Consider the following 15,507-nt stretch of genomic DNA (forward strand, 5'->3'; position numbering starts at 1 on the left):
AGCTCCTTCTTGGAGGCTTGTTGATACAGCAGATCAGGTGTGTGTGCTGCCTGTGTGGCAGGAGAATACATTGCCTATCTTGAACCATTTGCGGCCTAATTCAGTAGGTGTAACTGAGTAACAAGAGAGGGAATATGATTGCGAAGCATTGCTTTGTTAACCTTAACGGTGACTTTAAACACTTCCTTAAAAATGGCACCTGAGCAAATTTGTTATGCAAGCCAAAACCATTATTTAGCTGTGCTTTTTGAAGCAAACCAAACAGCCGAGGACAAGAGTATTGTGTGATCCGAGAACAGTAGCATTCACTTTAAAGCACACAGAATACAGAATGTGGCACAGGATTATATTATTAGTTCTAATGTAAGGTAATGAATCATGATTTCAGGAGGCTCTGTGCTTGTTTGGCGGGTGAGTAGTGTTGTTTCTATCACTGCCTGCTTTGCTTCAGTCTCCTGGTCTGTAAAGTCGGAAACTGCTTGCTTTTGTCAGGACTTCCTGGTTGTAGGATGCTTTGAAGATGAAAAGTAGTTCATGAATAGATGCTGCAGTTCGTATTGTGTGTTGTGTGGTCTGCAGGAAAGGACTGCATGAGGTTAGGAGTTGAGGTAATAGTGAAAAATAGGGGTAAGTTACTATTCTTAAGAAACTCCCTACTTGGATGTAATATTTCGTAAGTTACTTTCCTTGCAAGTTTGTTGTCTGTTGTTGAAGTTTAGTGATGTGAATTAGATCTTCAACTAGAAACTGCTGAGGGTGGGGGGGTTGAAAGAAAAATTGTGCTTATCCTCTCAATCTTAAACCTAAGGTAGCTTCAGGAACTCACAGTGTTTTAAACTATGCCATGCAGAATAATCCAGTTTTCCACTGAATGCATCCTGTGATTTACTTCTGAGGCTAAAACTTGTTAGTATAATTGATTATTATTATTGTATTAATTAGGGAGGGTACAGTTTAACAGCCCGAGATGTAATGATATCAGTTTTATTGTAGGAGATCTCTGCTCCTTACAGAAGCACTGTCAAAGCTGAAAAGTAATATTTCTGTTTCTCCCCCATTTTAATCAATAGTTGAGCTCTTCTGCCTAAAGGTGGATGCTGATATAAAATGGTGTCTTTTTAGGCCGTTGTAAATTCTACTGTGTTTGTTCTGACTTGTTATTCCAAATAGTTTTGAAACTTGTTTTTCTTTGTTGTTTTTAATGTGACCAAGTAGGAGCCAGAATACAGTCCAGTGTTTCTGTAGAGCTATCAAGTATTTTGGTTCGGGTTGAAAACAGACCTCAACACCTGCAAATAAATAAGGCTGTATGTGATGTTGGCGTAATTATACGAGATGATCCTCTTGATGAGTTTAGCAGCATGTGGGTCAGGTGTGCAGGCAGCTGTAAAGCTATTTGGAACTGACATACAGGAGAGGAGGAGTAGGGTGGGGTGTGACTTGCTTTAATTGATGCCTTCTTATGTCCTCCTTTATTTTGGTTGCTTTTCTTTTCCTCTTCCTGGGTGTGTTACAGTCCAGGCTTAGTGGTTATATTTGGAGTGATGCACAGATAATACAGGTTGGAACAAAATGACATATTTCATGCTGGGAGGATGCAAGTTTGAGTTCATACCGCTTTGGATTTTCTTAGATTTGTCTGACAGTTTTTTTTTTTAAGACCTCCTTTATGCTCGGTACTTTGTAAGTCATTCATCACAGCCATTCCTTGCAAAAATGATCCCCTGCTTTAGTTTGTGTGCCCTTGGTCATGGCTGTGCCCTTGGTGCACCCGATCGAACTGCCTCATTTGGTGGCTCTGTAACTGCAAAATTTTATTTTCTAAGCTGCAGCAGAGTCAGCTGAAATCTGTGATGTGACTTTAAAAGGAACTGCTTTGTTCCTTTGCAACACACCTCTGGTCCCTGCAAGTATGCTGCAGTACTGGGATGTTTCTGCATTGTAAAGCTTTTCAGCACATACAAACAGTGAGTATGACTTGAGGGGGAGAGTGGGTTGGGGGGATTCTTAGTTCAGAATTTTAGCCAGAGTAAGGTCTCTAACTAAAAGTTCTCAGCTATATATGCTGAGCATTCCTAAAACTCAATCCTTCAATATTTAGCAGACATAATCCAAGGCTATATGGAATTGTCAGGTATTTCACTCTCTGGATGCTGTCTGTAACAGAAAGTATAAGATCAGAGGTTTTTTTATTCCCTTTATTTTAGGACATCTTTTAGCACAGGATGGTTGAGGCTGGTGGGGACCTTTGGGTCTATCGGGTCCAACCCTTGCTCAAGCAGGCAAGGTGCAGGCTGCCCAGGCCCAAATCTGGGCAGCTTCTGGAGTTCTCCAAGGAAAGGAGACTTCACAGCTTCTCTGGGCAACATGTGCTGGTGCTTGGAGGACTTCCAAGTGGTCTTGAAATTGTCCTTGGAGCTTTGGGAAAGAGGAGGGAGGTAACTGTGAAGGTCACCTCAGTTGCATGGACATGTTTTTAGGTAATTTGCAGGGAGTGAAGTTTCCCCTCCATCCCCAGTGCCTAAAACACAGGGGACAGAGTTAATGCACATACCACTAACCCTCAGAAATGACCCCTGCACAACTGGTTCGAGTGCTCTCAGCCTAATGTGTTAGTAATTATCTTGAGCATTGTGGATAGAGACCACAACTCGTGATCCTTCCTGTGTAGCTGTCTGTGTCTGTAAATCCGGAGGATTAACGACTGGAGATAAACAGGCACGCTGAAGAGTGAACAGCCCTGCTAGGGTCAAATTAGGTCTGCTTTGTGTGCAATACCATGTTTTTGTGTCACTTGCTCTTAATTCCCATCTATGATCTCATCTTTTAAAACTAACAAATCTTACTGCTGACACACCACCTGTGCAATTTAATTCTATGAATATAAGATTATGCAGCATTAAATGTGAAGAGTAATTTGTGTCTTGTGTTCCTGTGTAACCTTGGTCTAAAGCTATTTGAGAGCCTGTTTTTTATTTACACTTTTCTGCCCCAGTTTTTGTGATTAAATAGTATTTTTACCTGGTTGCGTATGACATCCCTCACTGTCAGCCTTGAGAAATGCTTCATGTAAAACCTAAGAGTGCAATGATGAAAGACTTAAGCAGCATATGGAGGTGCTGTTTGGAAAGCTTTGTCTCCTAATTTAGGTCAGTACTTCAGCATGCTGTGCTGTTTACAGCGCAGCAGTTGTGTCAGCCTTCTCCATGTAATAGGCACGTGTGGTAAGCTGATCCTACCTACAGGCCTGCAGCGTGGCTCTGGCCTATGCACAACATGGCATCATAGAATGGCTTAGGATGGAGGGGACCTTAAAGATCATCTAGTCCCAGACTGCTCTGTGGGCAGAGCTGCCCCACACCAGCTTGGGCTGCCCAGGACCCCATTCAACCTAGGCTTGAATGCCTCCAGGGATGGGCCATCCAAATGTTCTCTGGACAGCCTGTTCCAACATAGATAGCTTTAGAGAGACAGCACAGCTGTGTGGTGTTTTCATGCAGTGATAATAAAAGATCCATCTATAGCTGTGACAAAAAAGCAGAGTAAATAGCTTTTCTTTCCTCCTGATGGTGTTCTGTGGGGGTTGGAACCTTACATTCATCCATGCATCCTAGTTGCACAATGGCAAGTCAGCTTGTATGGTGTGGGAAACCACAGTGTTAAGTATGATGGGTGTGCAAATGTTCTGCTTCCTTTGTAGTAAATTTCAGAAACGTTTGTTTCTTCCCTTGTTTTTCCATGATAGAGAATATCTGTGAATTCTAGGTGGCTGTTTTGCTGTGTCAGCTGAGTGCACTGTGTAAGTATGGTAAGATGTAAGGAGTTCTGGCACATCACCTGAGGAGAGAAGGAAGGATCTGTATGTCCAGATTTGAAAAACAATCCTCCAGTAATAGAATTCAGAGGATTACTTCTGTAGCATCTTGCTGGCTTATACCTTTAAAAGAAATCCGTGTTTGTTTTGAAAGTCAATAAACACAGTAGTTAATGACGAATGGTGCTATTATGTTAAAAATAATGTGATGAATGAGATTTGTGCCCCCTGTGTACAGTCTGCTTTTGTGATCTAAAGTGTGTCCTGTTGTCTTTGTCTTTTCCAGATGTTTCTGACAGTGTACCTCAGTAACAATGAACAGCACTTCACCGAGGTGCCGGTCACCCCTGAGACAACATGCAGAGATGTGGTGGAGCTGTGCAAGGAGCCTGGTGAGAGTGAGTGCCACCTGGCTGAAGTGTGGTGTGGCTCAGGTAGGTTAAACTTCAGCACAAAGACATGACGGATGCAGTCCTCCCCCTGGGAATTTCTGCCTTACATTTTTGTTAAGTCTCTTATTCAGAATTACTGTACAAAAATGCATCAATAGGAAGGTGCATACATTCAACAAATGATTAAAAGTGTGGGAGGGGAAAAAAAAAGAAAGGAGAGTAAAGCATGGAAGTTTTCTTATGAATCTGTAGCTCTTCTCCAACTCAAATGAGCCTTGGAAGGTCATAGGGAAGTTGCTTTTTATTCCTTCTCCTCCAAGTGGTTTATATTGGGTTTTTGAAGTGATAAGTATCAGTAATTCTAAGGAACAATCTTCTAAATCCCTTAGTTAATTTCAGTTGCAGTGACCAATTCTTGTTTGGATATTGCCTTTGTCATTCATTGAGTCTGGGAGGCATGGAATGTTACCAGAAGTAGCAGGAGCCATCTGATACTAGATGCTTCTAAATAAAGGTATATGGTGGGTGAGAGGAATGAGGTGGGACAGGGAAAAGTTCAAATCTCCATAACCTTCCAGTACTGTGTTGGGACTGGAGAACATGTCAACAAACAGATCAAAAGCTAAAATATGGCTAACTTTTGAGAGCATAAATGGGAAGCAGCTCTTTTCTCCTGTTTCCATTTTCTTCTGAGATTAGTATTTGCAGGGCTTATTCTCATGGTTAGTGGCAGTTACTGTCAGAAGACCAAAAACCCTATTATTTGTTGGTAAGGTAAAAATATTGGCAATCATTTGAGAAACTAAATTGTTCCCTTCGTGGACCTTGTCATGGTTACTAATTATATTCTAATATATACAAGCACTGGTGTGTGTGTGCACACAAAACCCTACAGTTTCAAATTGTACTTTTAAACAAAATATGCAGTTGTCTTGAATCATGTGCTATTCAGTGACTGGAGTACTGGGAGAAGTAAATGCATGTTGTTTTAATGAAAGTATATCCTTCTTTTAAGCATTTGTATACCATCCAGTAGTGACCCTTTACAAAATAATGTTTTCATGTATAGTTTGGATTTTTTTTTTTAAGGGGATTGGGGTGCTCTTAACTTTGCTAACATCTAAAACAAAAGAATGTAAAGTTCACTGTCTTGTTTTCCAAGATACCCCATGGTTTCTATTACACCAGGCAAGTTAAACTTGATTTTAAAATAAACATGGCACATGCCAGCCATCCTTCTGAGGTAGAAACAGAAGATGGATGTTGAAAATGAGTGCTTGGACTTCAGTTACTAAGATTCTTCTGAGATAGCTTGTCTCTCTTTCCCTTCCTGACGCTTGCTCAGGAATTTAAGCCTCTGTTGTCAGACCATATTAAACATACTTTGAAACATTGCCGCAAGTGAGCTTGAGGCACTCTGCTCCCTGAATAGGGGCAAGCTTACTGCTCTCCCTGTCCTCTCAGTTTTGCTTGAAATTTGATGAGTATCAGGGCAAGCTTCCTTGATCTTTCTGTTATTGTCAAAATTCTGTTAGATGGCTACCTTGAGCACAGAAAGCAGCCAAAAATGTGAGTGTATTTGTAAAGGCTGTCTTTTAATTTCTTCCCCCCCTTTTTTCTTCCCCATCTTCTAAAGTGGAAAGAATAAAAACTGAGGTCTGATAGTTTGTTTTTACTTCTTGAGCTTTTCAAATGTAGTTCTGTTTGATGTTTGGAGATCTCGTTGACCTTCCTTTGAAGTCACTGAGTGGTACTGAATCCTTGGGTAGAGTGCATCTCCCTTGATGGTAGTTTCAGTTAAAGTACTGCTTTGCTGCTACGAAGCTGCCTCATAAGACTGTTATATTCTGTAAGATGGAAATTTGTCAGTCATACTGTTTTGGTCTGTTGTTGTTTTTTTTTGGAATAAAGGTTTAGCAGATGAAGAGCTTTTTTAGCTGTCTAGACAAGTAACTGCTAAGAGGCTGCTTTTTCTGTAACAGTGACCTACTTGCTTATTCTCTAAAGTTAATCTCTTTTGACAGTGACTCCAGAAATTTTCCTTCCTAGATTGCTTGAGCACAGCTGCATTATTCACGTTTTAAAGAAACCCTTTCATACTGGAAAAAGGCTTTTCACGTGCTGAGAACATTTTTAGTAGCTCCTCTTCTTCTCAATCTGAAAACATTTTTTCTTAACACCATCAATTTTGTTGCCAAAATGATTGTTCCATATTAAAACAGTTACTTTGAAAGACTTTACAGTGAATGTGAATGAACTACTGACTTCTTTCTTTTCCTTCCTTGTCTAAACAATGAAAGGAAATACCCAACAAAACCATTGCTGGGATAAACCAAACTGATGGTGTTTAATTTCAGTCTTTGTCTGCTTGCCTCCTTCCTCTGTACGCGTACAATGCTCAATGCTTCTTGTTCATCTGGCACCGCATGCAAATGGATCTAACCTGATTGTGAGCCTCAGATGTTGTCATAAGATACTGTGGTCGTGTCCTAACCACATAGAATTGACTGATTACAATCTATTAACTGCACAGCTGCAATCACTTTTAACTGAAGCATAAAAATGTACATTAATGTGTCAAGATTAACAAAATGAACTGCTTTACTGCAAAGATTGAGGACAATGAGCAATTCTGATTATATTCAGCCTGTGAAGGCCTACCTATGAAGTGTGTGGAATTTGTAAGAACAGTGATAAGGAAAAGCAACTAAATAAGGCGGCAGGCTTAGGCTTCCAGTGGGCTTTTGTAATATCAAAAGGCAAAGAATAAATGTTAAAAATCAGAGACAAGACTGAATCCTGAACATGGGAACAGGTGCAGGAAAAGCAATTCAGTTGAACACGTGCATTTTTCTTCTTAAGAAACTTCATCTGGACTGTCTGAAAACAAGTAGCAGGTTCTGACTGGAGCTGGTGTTCACTTTCTTGTAAGCTGAAGGGATCCTTGTAGGAATTGGGGTAAAGAGGCTTTGAGGGGTGGGAATGATAGGTCAGTGAGTTATACTGAGGTACCACAGCAGTGGTGAACAGATCCAGCAGTTCTGTTCCTGTGATGGCAAGTTGGTACAGTGATTTGCACACAAAAAGCTAAGATGCTCCAGCTAAAAGCTCTAAACTGACTGTGTTTCCTTGGGCTCAGCTTTTCCTTCTGTTTGACTTCTGAAGGGCTCTGTCAGCTTTTCTGAGGTGTTGGCTCACATTCAGAAGCAAGGGGTGGTGCAGAGCTTAAGGAAAATGTGGAAAGGCATTGGATGAGGGCGAGGGTTACGTCTGCATGCTGTACCTTAATGATAACAGCATTTGAAAGATGCTGGTTAAGTAGTTTTGTTACATCTCTGAGCTATATAGTGATGTGACTGTAAACTGGCTTTTTACTTTTCAGAACGTCCTATAGCTGATAATGAACGGATGCTGGATATTTTGCAGCGCTTTGGGATGCAGAGAGGTGAAGTTCGTTTCTTTCTTAGACATGAACGCTCTCCCTGCCGGGAATCAGGTAGGTGTTGGTTTGAGCTGCTAAAATGAGGTTTTCTTTAATTCCTCAAGTTTAAGGAAACAACATGCATATGTTATATATTACCTCTGGTAACCAGTATGGTGTTGCAAATCTTTCTGGTCTGATCTCTGCTTTCTTATGTGGAGGGAATGCTAATAACAGAAAACTGCACTTGCTACTCTCTCTCATTTTTCTCTTTTAGTGAAGACTTTATCTTCCTGGTGTGGTATCTGATGTGAAAATATTAAATCAGCATGACCACAACATCTAAGAGCATCCTGTGCTAAATGTATTAGCCAGAGTTTAATATCTAGGGATGTGTGATTAGTTTCCTAAAAGGCAGAGACCGTGATCTTTTCCTTTGCATTTAGTAACCAAATTGCTGTCTGGTGACGCCTTTTATTATGTGAGATTAGCATGTTTCATCTGGGCAGTACTTTGGAAAAGGTAGAATTCATTCAGGTTATTAACAAAAATTATATTTCTTGTTTAGTATTGGATGTTATGTCTGAAGATGTAAGAAAAATCCCCATATATCTTACCGTCTGTATTATCCTGTATTTCTGTCTAGGGACTGGACCAAGGTCTCAAGATCCAGTCTTAAAAAGAAATGGTGTGAAAATGCCCGGTGATCGAAGAATGGAGAATGGAGTAAGTTCTTGGTGTATCGGCCAGTGTAGCAGAAACAGAGGCTTCCCTTCTGAGAAGCTTGTGCAAACCCTACCTTGGAAGCAAAGAGATGATTTTTGGAGAAATTTCTCATGACTGCTCTAAAATAGACACAAAGCCTCTAACAATTATCACTCTTAGTTTCAGTTCCTAAGTTTTCAACAAGACCTGTTATTTGCCATATATGTGTTTGTACCAAGGATCACAGAGAGAGGAAAAAAAATCAGTGTTACTTTCCTTCCTCTGCTCCCATCCTAAACTTTCTCTCCTTTTTCTTCAGCTCATTGATCAATCCTTTCCACATTCAGTTTGATGTCAGAGTAGTAGCCTGCTTTTAGTTCCAGTTTTCAAGTTGAGACCAGTTAATGTCTCAGAATATAATCCATTGCCTGCCATGTCTTCTTGCTTCAGAAGATGTAAATATTAATATAGGATTAAGTCTAGATTCAGGAAAGGTGCAAACAGTTAACTAAATAGTGCTTCCTTTGGTCTTCTTCTTTCTTTAAACTTTCTATTTTCTTCAGTTTATGTTGAAATACTTTGAGTAGCAATGACATACTCACAACCACTGATCTACTTTGACATGTGCTGGGCATTCTGGGCTCAGTCAGTCCAAGCTGAACCATGCTGAGCTTAATAATTAAGAGATCTGAAATGTCACTTTAAAATGCCACTGTGATCTATGCTAGAAATATTAATTTCTCAAGAAATGTTAGTTGCACGTGTTGCTGTGTTGGGGTAGGCTTCTGTACAGACTTCCAAGTAATTATTTCCTTTATCACAGAAAAATGTTATTTCTTCCTAGTTATTTTATTGAATATTCTGTTTTCATCAATTTTAAAGATTTTAATCCCAGTTTTCTGCAGTAGCTCTGTTGAATAGCACACTAGCCAAATTAGAAATTCTAGTATGCTAATGCTTTGGATTTTCATTGGCAGGTCAGTGCTCCAAGGATGGATATGACACTGGCTGAACTTCAGGAAATGGCATCACGTCAGCAGCAACAAATTGAGGCTCAACAGCAAATGCTGGCTAACAAGGTGAGCTTGGAAGAAGGCTGTTTATGGTTGCAAACATAGATGGTAGGAGTTATACGTGGTGGAAGAAGTGATAAGGATTTGTGTGTTTTTCTTCTTTTATTTATTTCATTCCTCATCTCATAAACAGAGAACTCTCTTTCTTCAGCTGCCACTTCTTAAATGTGAAGTCTGCCTATACACATTTCTAATAGTAAAACACTAAAATAATACCAGTGGTTGCAGTGACCCTGTAGCTTACTGTAAGGATAGAGCATATAGTGTTAATGTTGTCATTTATCCTGGCATCTGTGCCAGCCCTCTTTATGCTCCATGTGGTGACCAGCCATTCACCGGTTTGATCAGTGAACAATGCTTTTGTCTCTAGACATAATGCTGTCCTGTAATGATATCTTGCTTTCTACTGATACTGTTCAGTGTGCCTGGCTTCCTGGGGCAGATGTCTGAAAAAGATTGCCTTCATGTGATAAAATAACTAGGACAGTGATTTATAAAATGTTTGCTCAACAGTACAGAAAAGCTAATGATGGCACACTGGGTGCTTGTGAGTTGTTTAGGGAAAAAGTATTCTGGATACATCTGCAGAATGGCAGCATGGATTTTTTTTGTTTGACTTTAGCATTGTTGTTACGCACAGCTCTTGAAAATACCACTGACAACACTGCTGTTGGCAGAGAATCTTTGTGCGTGAATCCAATCTGAGGAGGGTTTGACTATCTAAGTGGATTAGTTCCTGGGCCTTGTAGAGTGTGCTTTGCTGAGGAGAGAGGCTGCTCTCAGTCTCCTGTCTTACTACTCTTCCTCTATCAGGAGCCTTCCCTCACTTGACTGACTCACTAACAAGTAATGGTAATAGATGTTGGTCTTATAAATAGCATTGACACTGTGGTGACTATCTACAGAGAGCCCCGGATAGGAAAGATTCATGTATTTACTGTAAGGGGAGTCATATAAGACTTACAAAATTAGGAGTTTGTCTGCATCCCACTCATCAGGTAGGTGTCTTGCTGTGGTTGGTGGCAGAGTAACCTTGTGGGTATCCTGTTGTATCCTGATTTGTCATCTAAGATGCCCTCCCTAAAAAGGTGTTTAGAAAGCTGTCTTTGTTCTGAAGAGAGGCTGTTGCCTCTTTTCTTGCCTTCTGAAATCAAGCGCAGTATTAAAAATAGATTTGGAAGGGAAGAGGACATTTTTCTTTTTAGTCACAGCTTGTAATACCTGTGGTTGGTTTTTTTAATTTTTTTTTTTTTTTTTTTTTTAACATTTCCCTTTATGGAACTGTCTCTAAACTAGTGTATGTATTGCAGGTGTTGCCTGGTTTTTCTCTGAAAAACAAGCTCACTTTTTTCCTCTTTCTTTTTATAGTCAAAATACACAGGAGTCCATGTTTCTAAATATGACTGGGGATTTTTTTTATTTTTATTTTCTAATTTTAATGTATATTTTCCTTTGGAGAAAATGTTGCATTCTAATGTTAGTAGCCACTAGTAGTCATGCAGGTTGGCTTTGGATGCTTGGGAAAGTCTTAGCAGCTTTCCTAACACTGAAATAACATATCATCTCAAGAACTGAAAGCTGTATGTAATGGCTGCTGACTTAAAGCAAGTCTCTGTGTAGTGGTTTATTTTAGCTCTAAACTTTGGTTATCTGTGTATGGAAACTGTTGGTACACCACCCTACTCTTATGGACTTGGAGAAGTGAAAGTATTCTCTCCAGTGAAACTGTCCATTGTATGACTGGAGCCAGGTCAATATAAAAGTTTTCCTATGTCTTGAATTATTTTGAGTTGTGATGTTGATTGTTGCCTAGAAAGGGTAAGATTTCAAAGCTTTGCTGCTCTGTGATTGCTGTTCTTGAGGAGGTTCTAATGGAACGAGAAGTACAAGAGTGACAAACATGATCTATAATTTATGAAATACCTTATATAGAAACAATGTCTAATTGACAAGATATCACGCTGGAAAATATTTAAGGGTGTCATATGGTAGAGATTGTAAAGTACAAACAGAATATAGAAGGTAGAGAGGAAATAATCCTTATTTATAGCAACTGAAGAACAGGTAGTCACTAACAGAAATTAGCAAACAGCATGGGAATGCTGAATTTTTTCTTAGAAGGCTTTTAAGCAATTTCATATCAGAAAAATGTGCTGTTAGATGTGGATACTGCCCGTGTTTCAGTGCTCTCGCACTACATTGTAATGGTGCCTGTACTGGGGCTCACATGTACTGGGCACTGGGAGGTCTTGGACTCAAAAACTTTTCTCAATGCTCTGAGAAGTCGAAATGCTCAGCTGAAGTAACTGATCACCAGAGATACAGTGGCAATTGTACGTTAGTTTTAAGACTGTTCCTGTCATTATTTCACTGTTAGTTCATTTTTTAAATAAATAAATTCCTTGTCTTCCCTACAGGAACAGCGCCTGAAATTCCTGAAGCAGCAAGATCAGCGACAGCAGCAGCAGGCTGCTGAACAGGAAAAACTGAAGCGATTAAAGGAAATTGCTGAGAATCAGGAAGCCAAACTTAAGAAAGTAAGAGCTTTGAAAGGCCATGTGGAGCAAAAGAGACTCAGCAATGGGAAGTTAGGTGAGTTGTTGCTTGTGGAAGGTAGCCTGTGGTTTTTTTTTGTAGACCATAGTTCTTGGAACTTTGAAATCTGTGGGGATTTGAGTGATTCAGAAGATGTACTTGCAGTATTCCAAGAAGTTAATCTTAATTCTCACATCTCTTATTTACCAAATGAATTCCTGAATGACCCAGGGGAAAAAATAAAAGTATTTTTCATCTTGTATTTCAAAATGTCATGTAAGCTTATTTCCATTCAGTTTTAAGCTTCGCATTTCTGTTCTTCAATTTCAGTGTAGATTGTTTCCTTACTTTGAATACTTCTGTGTACCACAGTAAGTTTTTCAATCCTTTATGTTTAAACCCCACATGTTTAGGCTGTGACTTTCCTCTTGCCCCCCAGCAAAACTGTGAGCTGCTTGGCTTGTTACCTACATTTCCTCTTATGGAGGAGGTAACCTAATGGCCAAAGTGGCTGTATACTTTCAATCAGAAAAATCAGGCTAATGTCTGGCTTTCTATGGCACTGAGTGTTTGCATCAACTCACTGAACTGTAGTATTAAATGTTTTGTTTCAGACTTCATGTCAATACACATTCTGCCCCTCTTTTCTTTCCTCTATATTCATGTCATGTAGAACTTGTTTTCATTGAATGCACACAGAAACAACATTTTGCTTTATTAGAGTTGCTGTTAGTTTGGTTTTTTTAAATTTTTTTTAGGGGAAAAAAAAAGCATAATTCTTTATGGAAGAAAGCAAAAGATTTTCTATGGGGAAAAATACATGTTCTGTTCAATATTTATTTTATATAATGCAATTCAGTTTAAAGGAAAAGGAAAAACAGCAAAGTAACACAAAGGAATGAGAGTTGAGATTACATAGCATGTGTATCTGCTTCCCTGTACCACCCCCAGCAGGTCTGCTCTTGGCACTTGCTGAACAATTCCCTGTTCTTTAGGTTTTGTTCTAAAATACTACAGTTCTGAATAATGAGAACAGCTGTTGATGACCACGTGTAGTAAACCCTAAAAAGGCTTTGTTTAGTGTAACAGAGTGTTTTGTCGTTGTCATCTGTCATTCCTCTGACGTAAACTCAGGAGTTTTGAGCATCATATATTTGCCTTGTTTGAGTGAGCATCCCCCTGTGGAATTCTAGCATTATGTGAATTTAGCAGCTCTGCCCGTGTGCTCTGAGCAGACACTTTCCTCTGCTCTGCTGTTGAGTTTGCTTGTTCAGCTCCCTCAAGAAAGAGCTGTTTTTCTAAGGGCCACAGGCTTGCAGCAGCAGGCTGCTCTGTGCCCTCATCATGCTGCCTTGGAAGCAGCCCACGCTGGGCAGTTTCTCAGGGCAGCTATTGTGCTCTCTCGCCCTCTTCAGTGGAGGAGATTGAACAGATGAACAGCCTGTTCCAGCAAAAGCAGCGTGAGCTGGTGCTGGCGGTCTCAAAGGTAGAAGAACTCACCAGGCAGCTGGAGATGCTGAAGAACGGCCGGATTGATGGCTACCACGACAACCAGTCAGCCGTAGCTGAGCTTGATCGCCTGTACAAGGAGCTGCAGGTAGTGTGAAGGGAGGGAAAATTGGCTGGGTGGATTCTTGCCTAATGGGGAGGAAACCCTGTGCCCTTGCTCCAGGCAGAGCTCTATAGTTTCCAAGTGTTGTGAGTGCAGGGCTGGATGTGTTGGGCTCAAGGCAGAGAAGAGGCAGAACACTCAGCCTATGCCTTGTCCTTGAGGGCAGTTTGCACATGACCCAGCATTTTTTTTCAGAATATAATCTCAGGAGAATATAGTCTGTTTTAGCATATGGTCTTGGGAGTCAAGCAAGACTTTTCAGAAAGTTTCTCTCTTTGTAGTGGTTTTCTGTCCCCTATCCCTATCCTGAAAGTTAATTTGTTTTGATGTTGTTGTTGCTTTCTTTCCCCCCCCAACCCCCCTTCCTGCCTCCCCTCCCCTTGTGAATTTATTCAGCTGAGGAACAAACTGAACCAGGAGCAGAATGCCAAACTGCAGCAACAGAGGGAGTGTTTGAACAAGCGCAACTCGGAGGTGGCAGTCATGGACAAGCGTGTTAATGAGCTGAGGGAGCGCCTGTGGAAGAAAAAGGCAGCTCTGCAACAGAAAGAGAATGTACCAGTAAGTGGTGAATGCTTCAATCACAACAAAATAAAATAGCTTTTATTTGTGGCACATATGGTCTGAAGTAAAAACTTGCTTGGGGAGGTCTGTTCAGATGCTAGATGTGTAGTATTTATCCATTCATGGTGGAAGTCTTGTATTATTAAAGTACTTCTCATGGTATGTTGATGTTAACCTACTTACTGTTTATGAACAGGAGGATATCTTATGCTGTCTTGGAATGTCTTTTTTCAGGTTTTGTTATTACTGCATCATTTATATCAATTAAGGCTTCTAAGAAAGCTTCTGTTTCAGTCCTTGAATATAACTTTTCATTTGTTTTGTACTTTGGCTTCCAATTCAGACTCTTTGTGCAGCATACGATTCATTACATTTTTCCTTAATTGTTTTTAAGGTTTCTTCTGATGGGAATTTACCACAGGCAGTGGGTTCTGCTCCAAGCCGAGTGGCAGCAGTAGGTCCTTATATCCAGTCCTCTACTATGCCACGTATTGCTTCCAGACCTGAACTGTTGGTGAAGCCAGCATTTTCAGATGGGACCCAAGCTTTGCAGGCATCTGATGGTCCACTGAAAACACAAACTTTGCCAAACATGCGAGCTGGGAGCAGTTCACAAGCTAAAGTTCCTGCAGGTAATAGCTTGCAATCAGTATTTATTCTCTAGAACTGTTTTACGCTAATTTAACAGCCCTGACTTTTTGCTTTTTAAATGAAGTATTATTTGATCTGGAAGTCTTCTTGGAGTTATCCTGACCCAGTGGATGAGTCTTACGAGCACTGAGGCTGTAGGATTAAAAGTGTTGAATATGAAGTAATCCTCTTAGTGAATAATCTTGAGATGTTATACAGCATAGAACGTAGGAGGATTCATCTTATGTGTTTTTCTTGTTATCCTGATTATCTCTTAAATATACAAAAACACTTGCTCAAGTTTTAGAGGCCGTTTTAGCATGCACACAGATAACCTGTTGCTTAGGCTGAATCACTACCAGGATTTATTTCTGCTTTAATGTATTGTGCTTTTTCTTTGCATGATCTTTTCCACCCCTACTGGGGGTGCTGGTCAGCAATCAGCTGAATGTGAGCCAGCAGCGTGCCCAGGTGGGACGGGACAAGGGAAGTGATTTTCTCCCTGTACTTGGCTCTGGTGAAACTGTGCCTTGAGTACTGTGTTTACTTTTGGGCCTTTCATTTCAAGAAGATGTTGAGTTACTGGAACGTGTTCAGAGGAACAATGAAGCTGGTGAAGGGACTAGAAAACAAGATATGTAACTTAAATAGCTCTATGAACTAGAACCCAAAGAGATGGTTTTCCACAGCAGTTAGTCTGTGTATGATGCTTGTTTACTGTCTCCTAAAAACAAACAAAGAAACCCAAACTCAACTCTGCA

At 40.2% G+C, this 15,507-nt stretch overlaps 1 protein-coding gene across 1 annotated transcript in view; it reads left to right on the top strand.

The window, feature by feature from the left end:
* TP53BP2 (tumor protein p53 binding protein 2) overlaps window positions 1-15,507 on the top strand; it is a 37,503-nt gene that overhangs the window by 12,206 nt on the left and 9,790 nt on the right. Inside the window, exons 2-9 of the mRNA XM_015857229.2 lie at window positions 4,101-4,248; window positions 7,589-7,702; window positions 8,274-8,353; window positions 9,310-9,411; window positions 11,823-11,997; window positions 13,356-13,537; window positions 13,949-14,113; window positions 14,511-14,748. Of these exons, the coding sequence (XP_015712715.1) occupies window positions 4,101-4,248; window positions 7,589-7,702; window positions 8,274-8,353; window positions 9,310-9,411; window positions 11,823-11,997; window positions 13,356-13,537; window positions 13,949-14,113; window positions 14,511-14,748 (1,204 nt within the window). The remainder of the gene's footprint in view (window positions 1-4,100; window positions 4,249-7,588; window positions 7,703-8,273; window positions 8,354-9,309; window positions 9,412-11,822; window positions 11,998-13,355; window positions 13,538-13,948; window positions 14,114-14,510; window positions 14,749-15,507) is intronic.

This window comes from Coturnix japonica, chromosome 3, assembly GCF_001577835.2.
Source record: "Coturnix japonica isolate 7356 chromosome 3, Coturnix japonica 2.1, whole genome shotgun sequence".
NCBI lineage: Eukaryota > Metazoa > Chordata > Aves > Galliformes > Phasianidae > Coturnix > Coturnix japonica.